This window comes from Prenolepis imparis, unplaced genomic scaffold, assembly GCF_030444845.1.
Source record: "Prenolepis imparis isolate NDT839.2.m4 unplaced genomic scaffold, iyPreImpa1.0 SCAF_2, whole genome shotgun sequence".
In the NCBI taxonomy this organism is placed as follows: Eukaryota; Metazoa; Arthropoda; class Insecta; order Hymenoptera; family Formicidae; genus Prenolepis; species Prenolepis imparis.
This window is the reverse complement of record NW_028141160.1, coordinates 2,060,847-2,074,805: the sequence shown is the minus strand read 5'-3', so window position 1 is coordinate 2,074,805 and position 13,959 is coordinate 2,060,847. Positions and strand designations below refer to the sequence as shown.

The 13,959-nt window shown below is 45.7% G+C and overlaps 1 protein-coding gene across 1 annotated transcript; it reads right to left on the bottom strand.

The window, feature by feature from the left end:
• Positions 1–6,297: 6,297 nt before the first annotated feature.
• On the bottom strand, positions 6,298–11,496 carry LOC145932792 (uncharacterized). The gene is made up of 3 exons (XM_083032034.1): positions 11,090–11,496; positions 7,152–10,400; positions 6,298–6,946 (listed from the first exon to the last, which is right to left on the bottom strand). Exons 1-3 carry the CDS (start codon positions 11,494–11,496, stop codon positions 6,298–6,300), a joined length of 4,305 nt encoding a protein of 1,434 aa, XP_082888160.1.
• Between the last annotated feature and the right edge of the window lie 2,463 nt (positions 11,497–13,959).

The following is a 13,959-nucleotide window of genomic DNA, read 5'->3' as shown; positions in this document are numbered from 1 at the left end:
CCCTTTCCCATCCCCGCATAACCCGAAGCCTCCCCCGAGGTGGAAGGTATGTGTTTAACACATTCCTGACGCAAAAAAAAAAAAAAAAAAAAGGTTTGAGGATGAGGAAGGAGATGAGTCGGACGGGGTGGACGGGCCTCCTCTTTTCCTGCCGTCGGTGGGCTTGCCCATTGGTGGCGGCGGGAATCGGGGGGGACACGTCCATGCAATAATACCTGCGTCAGATCTTGACGCAGGATGAGGCTGTCGGGGGGGGGGACGGAGGCAATTAAGCCTCCAGCTGCCCCCCCCCCGACAGCCTCCGAGGAGTGGGGTGCGGGCGCGCTGATCTCGCTTCGCGGGTCACCGCGTCCGTGCCCCAAAAAGGCAACCTCCCTGGTTGCGGCCGAATCCTAACTCCCACGGGAGCGGAGGGGGCCGCAACTAGGGAGGCCGAGGGGGGATCGCGCGCCCCGGGGGGCCGGGCTATGTCCGGTTCTCCGGGGCGCGCGGTCTCCCCTCTCGGACGTAGATGCGGCGGGAAGGCCCTCTCACTGGGAGCCGAAAGGCATCGGTGGGAGGGCATCAACGCCGTAGAGGGGCCCCCTTCTCCTTCTGAGAAGGGTTCCCCGGTGAGGCCCTCCAGGGCTGACTGCCGAATCCCCTTTCCCTTTGGGAGGGGGAGGAACACCACTCTGGAGGCGGGGGGTGGCGGCTCGAGTGGGAATACTCGAGCCGTGACCCCGCCCCCCAAACTTTTTGGGAGGGCGCGACGTGGGGTTGGTGTCACCCTGCGCCGTAACCGCGAACGGTCCGCACGATGCGCGGAGGGAGAGTGTCGTCCTCTTCAGGGGTGGCGCTCTCCCCGAGAAGGATAAAGGCGGGGGGGCGGCGAGACGGCATGGGATACCAGCATCCTCGCCATCCCCCACCTAACGCCCGTGATGGACACCCGCTGTGGTTTTAGTGCGGTAGGTCTTGGGCCCCCTGACCGATTCATTCGTGGATCGGCCAAGGGGAACAAGGAGTCCCACATAACCTTCATCTCCTACCCGGGAGGTGAGGGTACCATGATGGTGTCCACAGCGATACAAAAAAAAAAAAAAAAGGTTTGGGGTCCACCTCTTCGTTGCCCCAGGGCCTCCACACCTTTAAATTCGGCTCTGACTCCCGTCCAAGGCAGGGAACTCCCTACCTCGAGGTATTGTCCGGTACCGAAATGCAAAAGGAAGTGAGCGGTTCCGACAACCGAAAACTCTCGGTAGAGACCGGGCACTCCCGATCCCTTCGGTCGTTCGCTCGTTAAGAATAGGTAGGATCTTGGATCTTGCTAGGCGGCGGCGGTGAGAACGCTCACCGGAGGCAGAGTACACCCGACCCCCGTAATTCGCTGTTAGCTAGTTTTCTGGTATCTGGTTCGGTTTTAGGAGCTGTGCTAACTCTAGAGCGGATCGGAAACCGGAGTGATTCTTCTTGTCTGGAGCCGCTTTTTTTAGGGCCAATTTCACCAACGTCGGTTAACTTTAATCTCCGGTTAAACCATATCTTTGTCTCTTTTCAGATGTGTTCTTAAAAAGAGACAAAGATATAGTTTAACCGGAGGTTAAAGTAAACCGACGTTGGTGAAATTGGCCCTTTTATACGGTCCAGATCTCGATCGAGAGCCTATTTGGCGAACTTCGTTCGCTCTCGGGATCGTTCGGGATTCGGAGTGACGCGAAGCGCGGAGCGGTATGCCGAATGACGGTTGGCATAACGGCCCGAACAATGGGTAATTAAAATGTGGCGCATCGCGCCTGCTGCATCGCCCGGCCGGTGTTCGCCGGGCGCAGCCTTCCGGCGGTAATCGGCCGGGTAACGGGGGGTATCGTTACAACTTTACTCACAACAAACTTATTTCTAATTGTTAATTAAAATTAGGTTTGAATTAAGTTAGAATTTTTTGGGGTAAGGGTGCAGAGAAGAGGCGGAGTCCCTTTCCAGCCTACGCATTTATTTAAATATACAACTAAATACTTAAATATAAAATGCTCAACGTTTGGAGAAGTTCAGATTATCGCATTTAATACATGTTCTTATCGTATCATTTAATTGTTAATAATTTTGTAATAAAAAAATAAAAAAGTGACGAAAAAAATCTTTTAAAAGTTACTCAACCTCAAGTCTTTGATAACAAATGTATATTAAGATTGAAATCGATGAAGTTGGCTAATATTAACATTTATTGAAGGAAATTTCGCAAACCCAAAAATCCTGATTTTGGTAACTTTACACATAGAAAAGATAAATAGATGAATTTAGAAATTTTTGATTGCGGTTTTTTGATTGGTGTCCCAAAAACGATTCTAAGAAAAACCACCTTTCACATGTAGAGCGGCTTTTTGCTTTTTTCTCGATTTATCTCAAAAAGTTTGAGATATAAAAAATATTTGATACAAAAGTTATATATGGAGGGGAGGGGTAAGAATATTTTTATTTTATTAGATATTTTTATCGTAAAACTTTTTGTCTAAAACGTAAAACTTTTGTATAAAAATTTTTTGATATCTCTAATACTTTTCGAGAAAAGTCATATATGAAGAGTAGTTTCATCTCTTACAATCGTTTTCGGGTACAACCAAAAATTTTTTAATTCATTTTTTAATTCCCCCAATGTTTCATCAAAATCTGAATTTTTTATTTACAAAGTTTCCTTATAAAAACACCTTACAGGAGCTTGAGTTGGAAATCTTATCACACTCAACATATAGTCTTTCGATTTTCATCTATTTTGGTCAATGCAGAACCATTTCTTTGCTGTGTGATTTAGAAATCAAGATATGAAAATAGGTCGACGAATTTATCGCATCGAAAGATCTATGTTTAATTGAGGAATTCATTTTCTTGCCTGAAAGATGGTCTAAAGTTATAGCGAGCAAAGGAAAAGTATTTCGATTAAAAAGATTTATATTGTTTCTTCGACATACATAAACAAAATCTTGTAAGCGCGAATGACTATGTATATTTTATAATAGATGAAATCTAAAGAGATCCGACAATCTCGACAGTTTAACACGCTCTACATACACACGATGGTTGATCCAGGAATTATGAGAACCCTCTATATACTATATTCCTTTATTTCTAAAAACTAAATTACGTAAACATATTATAAAACATATTAAAATGTTATATATAGGGTCAGCGTAACAGTCTGCACAATTTTTAAGACGTTTCCGACAGTTTGGAAAAAGTTTATATAGTGAATATTAATTTGTGTTTTACGCAAGCTATGCAAAAAAAATAAAAAAAATTTTTTGTCATAAAAAAATCAATGTTAAATTGACTTTTTTAAATGGATCAACTACTATATTTGTTTAATATAAATCGATTTCTCACAATATTTTACATAAAAGAGTAGGGATTGTAAAAAGTAAATATAGTTTACGAGATATTTTAATTTGACATAATCTTACATAAATTGTAAAATATCTCGTACAATATTCATTTTGCGATGAGCTTACCTCAATAATTTTATGCACAAAAATAATAAAAAAAAACAATTGGTGTAAAGAAAACACATAGTTGTTTTCAAGAAAAATATATATATTTTGCAATTAGCAGCTACATATATTTCATAGTTCAGGGTTGGGAAATAACGCGTGTAACTTTTTTTTCGGTATAACTATAACAGTAACGGCGTTACAAAATTTATTTGTGTTAAGGTATAGGGAAAATAATCGGTTCTCGCTACGGATTATGATGATATGAAAAGATATATATTTTACTGAGCGACGTGGTACATAACAGAAAAAAGAAGGCGCGAGCATGAAGAAGAAGGAAATAAGATTAAGAAAGAAAGGAAACGGAAGCTAACACAGCGCCGCGCCTGTGATTAGTGCGGTAACAAAAAACGCGCGCTTTTCGAATCAGTCAATTGTCTTAACACTCCCACTTTGACGTATCGGAAAGTCTATTGCACTTCAACGTTCCCGTCATTCCTGTATAGCCTCGTGGTTCAGTTCAAGGTCGGTTTGTTCAGGACATGCAGCATGTCCCTTTGCCGTTGAAAGGTTTCTCTGGAGAGCGGTTTGGTAAGTAGATCGGCTTGCTGTTCACTTGAGGGGACATACTTCAGGGTGAATTCTTTGACTCATACATGTCTCGTATGTAGTGGTATCTCACATATATGTGCTTGCTCCGCTTGTGGAACTCTGGGTTCTTAATTAATCTCAGAGTGCTCTGGTTGTCGACATAGAGTTCCGACTCCTGCATCGTAGGTGTCAGGGCGCGAAGCAACCTCTTTACCCAGGTCAGCTCATTGACTGTTTGGCAGGCTGCTATGTACTCTGCCTCCGTTGTGGATAGGGCTACCACCTTCTGTCGTTGTGAGCCCCATGTAATCGTCGATCCAACCTTCAGGACGTAGCCGGTTGTTGACTTCCTGGTTCCTACATCTCCGGCGTAATCGGCGTAATCGGCTGTAGGCGAGAATCCTGGAATCGCTCCCACCTTCGAAGTAGAGTCCATAATGCGATGTACCCTTAAGAATGCGTAAGGATGTACTTGAGAATGCGTTTGACCGCATTCCAGTGTGCCTTCGTAGGTTGTTCGAGGAACTGGCTAGCCCGGTTGACCGCAAACGTGATGTCTGGTCTCGTGGCCACAGACAAAAACATCAGGCTCCCAACTGCCTGTCGATAGGGTGCGCTTACAGCTTCGTTGCTGTCCGCCTCGGAAACTTCGTGTTGTCTGTCCGCAGGTATAGCCACCGGGTTTGCGTTCTCCATTCTAAAACGCTCCAGAATCCTGTTCGTGTAAACCTCCTGCATGAATATGGTGCCGCTCTCTCCCTTCTCGATCTGTAGACCAAGAAAAAAATCTGTCCCGCCGGTTGTGACCTCGAACTCCCTTCGTAGTTCCTGCAACAGAGAAAATATCTGTCCTTCGTCCGTCACAGCAATCAGTCCGTCGTCAATGTAGATGGCTAGGATTAGTCGAGACTGTCCTTTTCCCGATGTGAAGACGCATGGATCTGCTTTCGTGGCTTTTAGTTGGAACTTTTCTAGGGTATCAGTGAACCGTTTGTTCCAGCATCGCAATGCCTGTTTTAGTCCATACAGGCTACGCCTCAACTTGCAGACGCGATTGGTTCCATCGTCATAACCCATGGGCTGCCTCATGAAGATCGTCTCTTCTAGATCGCCGTACAGAAATGCGGTCTTGATGTCAAATTGCTGTAGCTTCATCTTCCAACATGCCGCTATTGCGAGAATAGCTCTGATTGAGTCGAACCTCACCACCGGGCTGAATGTCTCCTCATAATCGATCCCGTGCTGCTGTGTAAAACCTCGAGCTACCAGTCTTGCCTTGTAACGACGATTGCTTCCATTGGCGGTCCTTTTTATTTTGAATGTGTTCGCGATCGTGTTGTTTGATATGCACGTGCGAATTAGAATTGCCGATATCGCTCAGAGAGAGCGAGAGGTGTCGAAGGCGGGAAAGAAGACAATGTCGGTGAGCTCGTGAGACTAAGAGAGAGAGAAGGATAGAGTATGTTGTGGTGTGAAGCGTCAGCTGATTGAACGCGAGGAACCGAAGGTCGATGGATTAACTGAGAGAGATCTTGAGGTATCGGAGTAGAGAAATGAAATATCAATTGCGAGGCTGTGTTGCACTTTGGATAAAATACGTTTATTTTATCGAGTCCGACAAGCACATAATTTGCTGCGATCATTAATCGCGATAGATCAGTTTAATCGACACTTTATTTCAACGCGACAGCGCGTATTATAACCAGATGATGAATTTATTTCGATCCACAGATTTTAGAGATATTCGTGATTCGATTGCTACTTGTATCAAAACAGATAGAGACCCGCGCTAGTCGAGTCTGACCTTTTATAATATTTTCCACGAAGATCTCGAACCTTCGGCGAAGCGGGAAGGGGATGACTCGAGTTTGCGCGAATCTCCTGATTTTGAGTAAATCGGTGTAACGGTAACGCTTTATCCGGCGAAAACAAAACAAGAGAAGAATCAACATGTCCCGAAACAATGATGTTGTGATCTCGCGTGTTTCGGTTTTATGTTATAATAACAGAATAAAGTAATGTCGAATACTTAAAGATAATTCTTAAAGATAATACAAAATTTCAATTTTAACCAGCTTGAACATACCGCCCGCCTCGAAAGAATCATTTCGAAACAATTTAACGATGGTGAACCAGGCGTTACTATATAAAAACCAACACACAGAAACCAAAAAATGAATTTACCCAGTCGAGGCGTTGGATATATCTAGAGTTCGTCGTACACTAGTTGGCAGTGAAAGATTAATCAAGTCGCCTTTTCACGATTTTCTAGTGCGATCGGCAACAAACAAATTTTCGTTAACGGACGTTTATATTCGGAGGTAGCAGTTTTGATTGTTACGACGCGGACTAAATTGTCAGCGCCCGGATGGCACTGAATGATGCAGCCTAATTCCCACTTGCACGGTGGTAACAACGGATTTCGAATTATCACGAGTTGTCCTGCTTGAACATTTTGAGCGATTTTCTTCCACTTTACTCGTTGTTGCAAGGTGTTTATATAGTCGCTTTGCCATAACTTCCAGAACCTTTCGATTAATTGACGAACTAATTGCCAGCGCGTTAGGCGATTTTCGTTTACATTCAGAATTGAAGGTTCTGGACTCGTAGTAAGAGCGGTGCCAATTAAAAAATGACCGGGTGTCAGAGGGTCGTATTCGTCCGGAGTATCCGAGAGAGGGGCGAGAGGTCGCGAATTCAAGCAAGCTTCGATTTGGCACAAAAGAGTTGAAAACTCTTCGAACGTCAGGGTGTGCGAACCGACCACCCGCCGAAGGTGGTGCTTTACGCTGCGCACTCCTGCCTCCCATAAACCGCCGAAATGCGGGGCGGCCGGAGGAATGAAATGCCACGAGATTTTGTCGCATGCGGTTTTGTTGAGGAAATTTGGATCTCTAATCGCGGCGCGAAATGCAGTTTTTAATTAACGATCAACTCCGACGAACGTAGTGCCGTTGTCGCAGTATATTGACTCGGGTAGTCCTCTTCGCGCGCAGAATCGAGAATATGCACCAAGAAATGCAGAAGTAGAATATCCGTCTACAATTTCGAGATGAATAGCTCGGGTGGCCATACATATAAACACGACGATATAATCACTTTCTGGACGTTATGCCGCGACCAGACATGGATCGAATGAGAACGGGGCCGGCGTAATCGATTCCGCAGTGTAAAAACGCCCGCGTCGGAGGGGTGACTCGCACTTTTGGCAAACTTCCCATAAGTTGTGTAGGCGCAGCGGCCTTTTCGCGAACGCAAACGACGCATTCGTGAATTACAGATTTTACCATCGTTCGCGCGCGAAGAATCCAGAATTCTCTTCGTAAGGTTGCCATTGTCAGCTGCGGGCCGGCGTGGAGAGATCGCAGATGATCGTTTTGAATGATTAGCTTTACTAATGGGTGTGCCGCTAAAATGATCGGATGCTTAACCGGACGGAGCAGTGGCGCGTTTGATAACCGCCCGCCAACGCGAATTAATTGATCCTCGCCGAGGAATGGATTTAAGGATAACAAGGCGCCTTTTGACGGAGTCGGGTTTTTTTTAAGAAGCGCGTCTTTTTCAAGACGAAATGTTTCCTCTTGTATTCGTTGAAGCCAAAAATCTCGAGCCGTCCTGTACTCATCAGCTGACAAAGCAAAGGCGGATTCGGCTGGTGTCTCGCGCCGTTTGATGCGATTGCGGAGAAGGGATGCGTATCTTATAACGTAAGCCATGACTCTTATGAGTTTAGGCCACGACGAATATCGCATAGCGAGATCCCACGGTTCTTTAGATGTTGTAAGATGAATAGCTGCGCGAGCGTTTTGTTCGAGACTCGTATCGATCTTCAAAGTATCGGATAGCGAGGGCCATTCAGAAGCCGGAAGAAGCAGCCATGGTGGTCCTTGCCACCAAAGGTCATATGACGCGAGCCGCTCTCCGGAAATGCCTCGCGAAGCGCAATCGGCGGGATTTTCGGCCGTAGAGACATGTCGCCATTGGGCAAATGGAATTCGAGATTGAATTTCAGACACGCGATTCGCGACAAATGTTTTCCACTTCGTTGGATATTGGCTCACCCATGCGAGAACGACAGTCGAATCTGTCCAACAGGTATACGGTACGGTTGTCATATGAAGTGATGTACGCACGAATTCCATTAGTCTTGCGAGTAAAACGGCAGCAGCAAGCTCTAGTCGCGGAACACTCAATGTCTTGACTGGCGCGACCTTGGATTTGCTAACTAATAACATCGACGTGACGGTTCCCGCTAAAGGCGTGATTCTTATATAAATCGCTGCCGCGTAGACCGCGGTTGACGCGTCGGAAAATCCATGAAGTTCGCAATGCGCGGTGTCCGCGCCGCGTTGTATCCAGCGATTGAGCTGCAAATTATTGAGCTCGGTTAATGATCCCTGAATTTCTGCCCACTTTTCGACTAATGGAAGCGGAAGCGGATCGTCCCATTCTAATTTGAGTTGCCACAGTTGTTGCAAGAAAATTTTGGCAACGACAGTGACGGGGGTGCTCCAACCCAGCGGATTGAACATTTTCGCAACGGTAGACAAGATCGATCGCTTCGTTTTTGGAATATCGGTGGGAAACGATACGAGAAACTGAAAGACGTCCAATGATGGTCTCCAACTAATACCGAGAATCTTTACTTGCTCGTCTGTTTGCAACGATTTACTACATGCTAGCCCGTGATTTTCGATGTCGATATCGTTTAAAAGTTTTGGGGTATTGCTCGACCACTTTCTTAAATTGAATTGACCTTGTTGTAACAAAGTGCATAATTGATTTCGAATTTGACGCAGAAGGGGAACGTCGTCAGCACCGAATAGAACATCGTCGACGTAAATATGGTCTTGTAAAACTACAGCGGCCAGGGGAAACGATTCTCCCTCATCTTGGATTAGCTGTCTTAAAACGCGCAAAGCTAAAAACGGAGCCGAACCCGTGCCATATGTCACGGTTAAAAGTTGATACGCTTGTGCAACTTCCGTATTACGCGCACTCCACAAAATTCTCTGATAATCGATATCGCGGGGATCGACAAGTATTTGTCGATACATTTTTGTGATGTCGGCCGAATAGACGTACCGAAATTGACGCCACCGTAGGATTACCGCAGCTAGATCCGTTTGTAATTTTGGACCGATAAGTAAGTGGTCGTTCAGCGTCGTTGCGTTAGAAGTGCGACTCGAAGCGTTAAACACGACTCTTAACTGCGTGGTAAGGCTGCTGTCTCGAATCACCGGATGATGAGGCAGATAGACGCATTGTGTGGAGGATAGCGCGGCGTTATCGACTTTCTGCATGTGTCCGAGTCTTTCGAAGTCGTTAAGAAACTCTGTGTAGTCAAGCTTTAATTCGGGTTTCGCGTTGAATCGACGATGTAAATTTTTTAGCAATTTCTCGGCAGTAGAGTAAGATTCACCGATTTCAATGGGCGGGCCGCGCTTAAACGGAAGGCGAACGACGTAACGTCCGTCAGAGCAGCGTGAATGTGTCGTGCGAAAGTGCTCTTCGCATTGCTGCTCCTCCGGACTTAATAAAGTTTGTCGAGGGATCTCCTCGATCTCCCAGAATTTTCGTAATTCTAGCTCGAGAGACGAGTTCGAACAATGTTGAACTGTGACGGTTTTACGCGAGACAGAAGGGGTCGAGGTAGGGCCCGAGAGAATCCACCCGAAAATTGTCTTTTGCGCGATTGGTTGTCCATTCTTCCCTTTTCTTACGCCGTCGAGAATTAGCTCGCCATAAAGGTCCGCGCCGATTATTAGATCAATGGGGTCATCGTTTAGAGGTTCGGGATCTGCGAGCGCGAGATCGCTTAAATGACTCCAGTTGATCTGAGAGGCTACTGGCGGCGGAGAATATTTGGTGAGTGACTTTAAAATCGAGGCTCTGGTAGTTAAAACCGGGTGAGGTTGATTATACGGCGAAATTCGAATATTAGCGGCGTAACGACAAGTGCCGGCATCAACGCATCCGACAGTGGCAATCGAGATAGGCGTGCGGACGCGGCACAATTTTAAAGTTTGACTTAACTTTTCTGAGATAAACGTGATCTCTGACCCTTGATCCAGGAGCGCTCTCCCGACTGCGGCGCGCCCATTTTGTGAGCTTACGGTAATGCGGGCCGTCGCGAGTAAAATCGGAGGTCGAGACGTGACGTTCGACGTCGAAAATAATGCTGTTACAGAATTTGTTTCCGTCGTTTCCGCGTGTGTTGTAATCGGTGTGGAAACGGCGGCGACACTTGGAGACAAAGCCGAATCAAGATGCAGCATCGAGTGATGTCGTTTTCGACATGTCCGACAAGAATATTTACTGGGGCACGAGTTTACTGCGTGCTTTAAACTTAAACAATTTAGGCAGCGTTTAGTTGTCTTCACAATCTCTAGCCGTTGATTCGGATTTTTCTTTATAAATCGTGGACATTTATTAAGGTAGTGAGATGCTTTACATAATGAACACGATACAGTAGCTGAAGGTGAAGCGCTAGCGCTGGTGATCTTTTGTGTGCGTGTTTGTTTGCATTAGGAAGCGCGAACTCTTCGAGAGCGCGAGCGCGCGACGCGATAAATCGATCGAGATCGTCATAAGTTGGTATCGTCGTATCGTCGCCTCCTTTCAATTTCCACGCTTTCCGTGTCGAGTTATCTAATTTTTGCGATACGCTGTAAACGAGGATGTCGCTAAGTATTTCTTCCGCGGTTCTTTTTAAATTTTTGAGCGAGGCAATCGCGCGATTCGCTTTATCTCGAAGCTCATTTAACTCAAACGCAGAGTCGCGCGAAACGGTCGGTAGATTGTACAATGCAGAAACATGCACTTCGATTAATCGACGCTGGTTTTCATATCGCGATGTTATTGTTTTCCACGCAATGTCGAAGTTATCAGCGGTAACGGGAATATTCTGAATCGATTCCAACGCGCGACCTGTAAGGCTTGACGATAAAAAATGCATCCGAGCAAACGCTGACAAGTCTTTATTTTCGATAATAAGAGATTTGAAGCGGTCGCGGAAACTCTCCCACTCGTCGTACTTGCCGGCAAACGGCAGGATACTGATGGGCGGTAGATGCGACAGGGAGAATGTTGCAGATGAGCCGATCTGACGATCCAGGTGATCGGGAGATGCAGGTTGCTTGACGACCGGCTCTATGTCCTCGAGGCACTCCGCCATGTAATCCAGTGTATCGTTGTAGATGTCTTCGTGGGTCTCGAAACGTTGCTTAGCGAAATAGTCTAACGCGTCTCGTTTTTCTTCCGGAACGTATTGCAGAAGAGATGCATGGGTCTGAAGGCACTGCCCCCATGTCTCCTTTAATACGGACACACGCGAACGAATCTTCGCGCCAGTGTAATTGTTCTTCCCGATTTTTTCCAAATTTTCTACAGCTCGAGAGATGGAGTATAAGAATGTTTGTTGCTTCCCTAATAGCTCACTCATTTTGAACAATGAAGAGAGTCAAGTCACACAACACTGCGTTTAGAGTTCCGCACAGATGCATCTCAATCCGGCTCGAAGGACCAAATTATGTTCGCGATCGTGTTGTTTGATATGCAAGTGCGAATTAGAATTGCCGATATCGCTCAGAGAGAGCGAGAGGTGTCGAAGGCGGGAAAGAAGACAATGTCGGTGAGCTCGTGAGACTAAGAGAGAGAGAAGGATAGAGTATGTTGTGGTGTGAAGCGTCAGCTGATTGAACACGAGGAACCGAAGGTCGATGGATTAACTGAGAGAGATCTTGAGGTATCGGAGTAGAGAAATGAAATATCAATTGCGAGGCTGTGTTGCACTTTGGATAAAATATGTTTATTTTATCGAGTCCGACAAGCACATAATTTGCTGCGATCATTAATCGCGATAGATCAGTTTAATCGACACTTTATTTCAACGCGACAGCGCGTATTATAACCAGATGATGAATTTATTTCGATCCACAGATTTTAGAGATATTCGTGATTCGATTGCTACTTGTATCAAAACAGATAGAGACCCGCGCTAGTCGAGTCTGATCTTTTATAATATTTTCCACGAAGATCTCGAAGCTTCGGCGAAGCGGGAAGGGGATGACTCGAGTTTGCGCGAATCTCCTGATTTTGAGTAAATCGGTGTAACGGTAACGCTTTATCCGGCGAAAACAAAATAAGAGAAGAATCAACATGTCCCGAAACAATGATGTTGTGATCTTGCGTGTTTCAGTTTTATGTTATAATAACAGAATAAAGTAATGTCGAATACTTAAAGATAATTCTTAAAGATAATACAAAATTTCAATTTTAACCAGCTTGAACAGAATGTCCACCGATTATCAATGATCTTCTGGACGTCCGGTGGGTCCACGAGAATCCATGTGCGATTTTGTTCGAGCGATTTCATCTCTTCGTCCATGGCCTGTTTCCATGACGCTGCCTCACTTCCGTTTATAGTGTCCTCGTACGTGCACGGTTCGTCGCCCTCATATGCAGAGCTGATGTTTAGCTGCGCGTCCTCGTATCTTGCGGGCATTTTGATTGTGTCTCTGTTCCGCAGGTTGTATTCTCGACGCTGTTCCGCTGCAGTATTATCCAGCTCCTGAACATCTTCATTCTCGTGTGGCTCTTGATCGTCTTCTACCTCGTGAATTGCTTCTTCGTTCTCATCGCATTCCTCAGCATCGTGTTCCGTTATTCCTTCTAGTTCCGATGCTTCCTTCGGTGTCCTGAGAAGTATGTAGTCGTCGTCCTTCACTTCCTCTTCATCGCTGCGACGATTTGTAAACTTCACGTCTCTGCAGATGCGGACTTGGGTTCGCTGCTGAAACCAAATGCGATATCCCTTCGTTTCTTCATCGTATCCGACTAGCAATCCTCGTTCGGCCTTTGGGTCCCACTTTTGTCTCTTCTCTTTGGGTATGTGCGTGAACACCTCCTCTCCGAAAACTCTCAGATAGCTGATATCGGGCTTCCTTTTGTGCCATAGTTCATAAGGCGTCGTTCCTTTCATAGTGCTCGGTCCTGTTCTATTTAGAACATGCACTGCTGTATTGACTGCTTCCGCCCATAATTTAATATTCAGTTTCTTCGCGTGTAGTAATGTCCTCGCCGCCTCGACGATAGTTCGGTTCTCTCTCTCCGCTGCCCCGTTCTGTTCAGGGGTGTACGGTACGGTTTTCTCGTGTTTTACGCCGTGAGTTTTTGTTAATTCATCAATTACGCGGTTCACGAATTCGAGACCGTTATCCGTCTTCAGGGTTTGAACTCCGTGTGGTAAGATTTTCTCACATCGCTTTAGAAAATTTCGAAGATGATCCTTGACCTCGGATTTATGCTTGACGAAAAATACTGTTCTCATGTGTGAATAGTCATCCTTTAGCAGTAGAAAGTAGCGTGAACCTCCCACTGAATCATCCTGCATCGGTCCGCATAAATCCGCATGTATGAGTTCCCCAGCTTCGCATGTCTTCGTCGTGCTTCTCGGAAAAGGAGTATGGTGTATTTTTCCTATGACACATCATTCGCACATAAAATCTTTTTCAACTGACGTTTCAATGCTTGCTTGTTTCAGGAATTCCTTCACGTGCCTCGCGTTCCGGTGTGCCATCCGCTCATGCCAGTTACGAAATGTACACATGGTTACATGTGCTTCAGGGTTTGCATGTTCAGGAATGATCTTCAACCTCATGCAGTAGAGTTTGTCCTGTCGTTCACCAATCAGGATAGTCTTTCCGTTCCTTTTTAGTTTGCATGTCACGCTATTTGACTGTAGTTCCAGCCTTTTATCCAGTGCTGCTCCTGCTGAGAACAAATTATATTTAAGTTGCGGCACGAAAAGCACGTTAGACAGCTGTTTCCCATTCCACGCACGGCCATCGAATGCGACGACATTTATGTCGCCTCTTCCTGTCGCAAGTATATATGTTCCATCGCC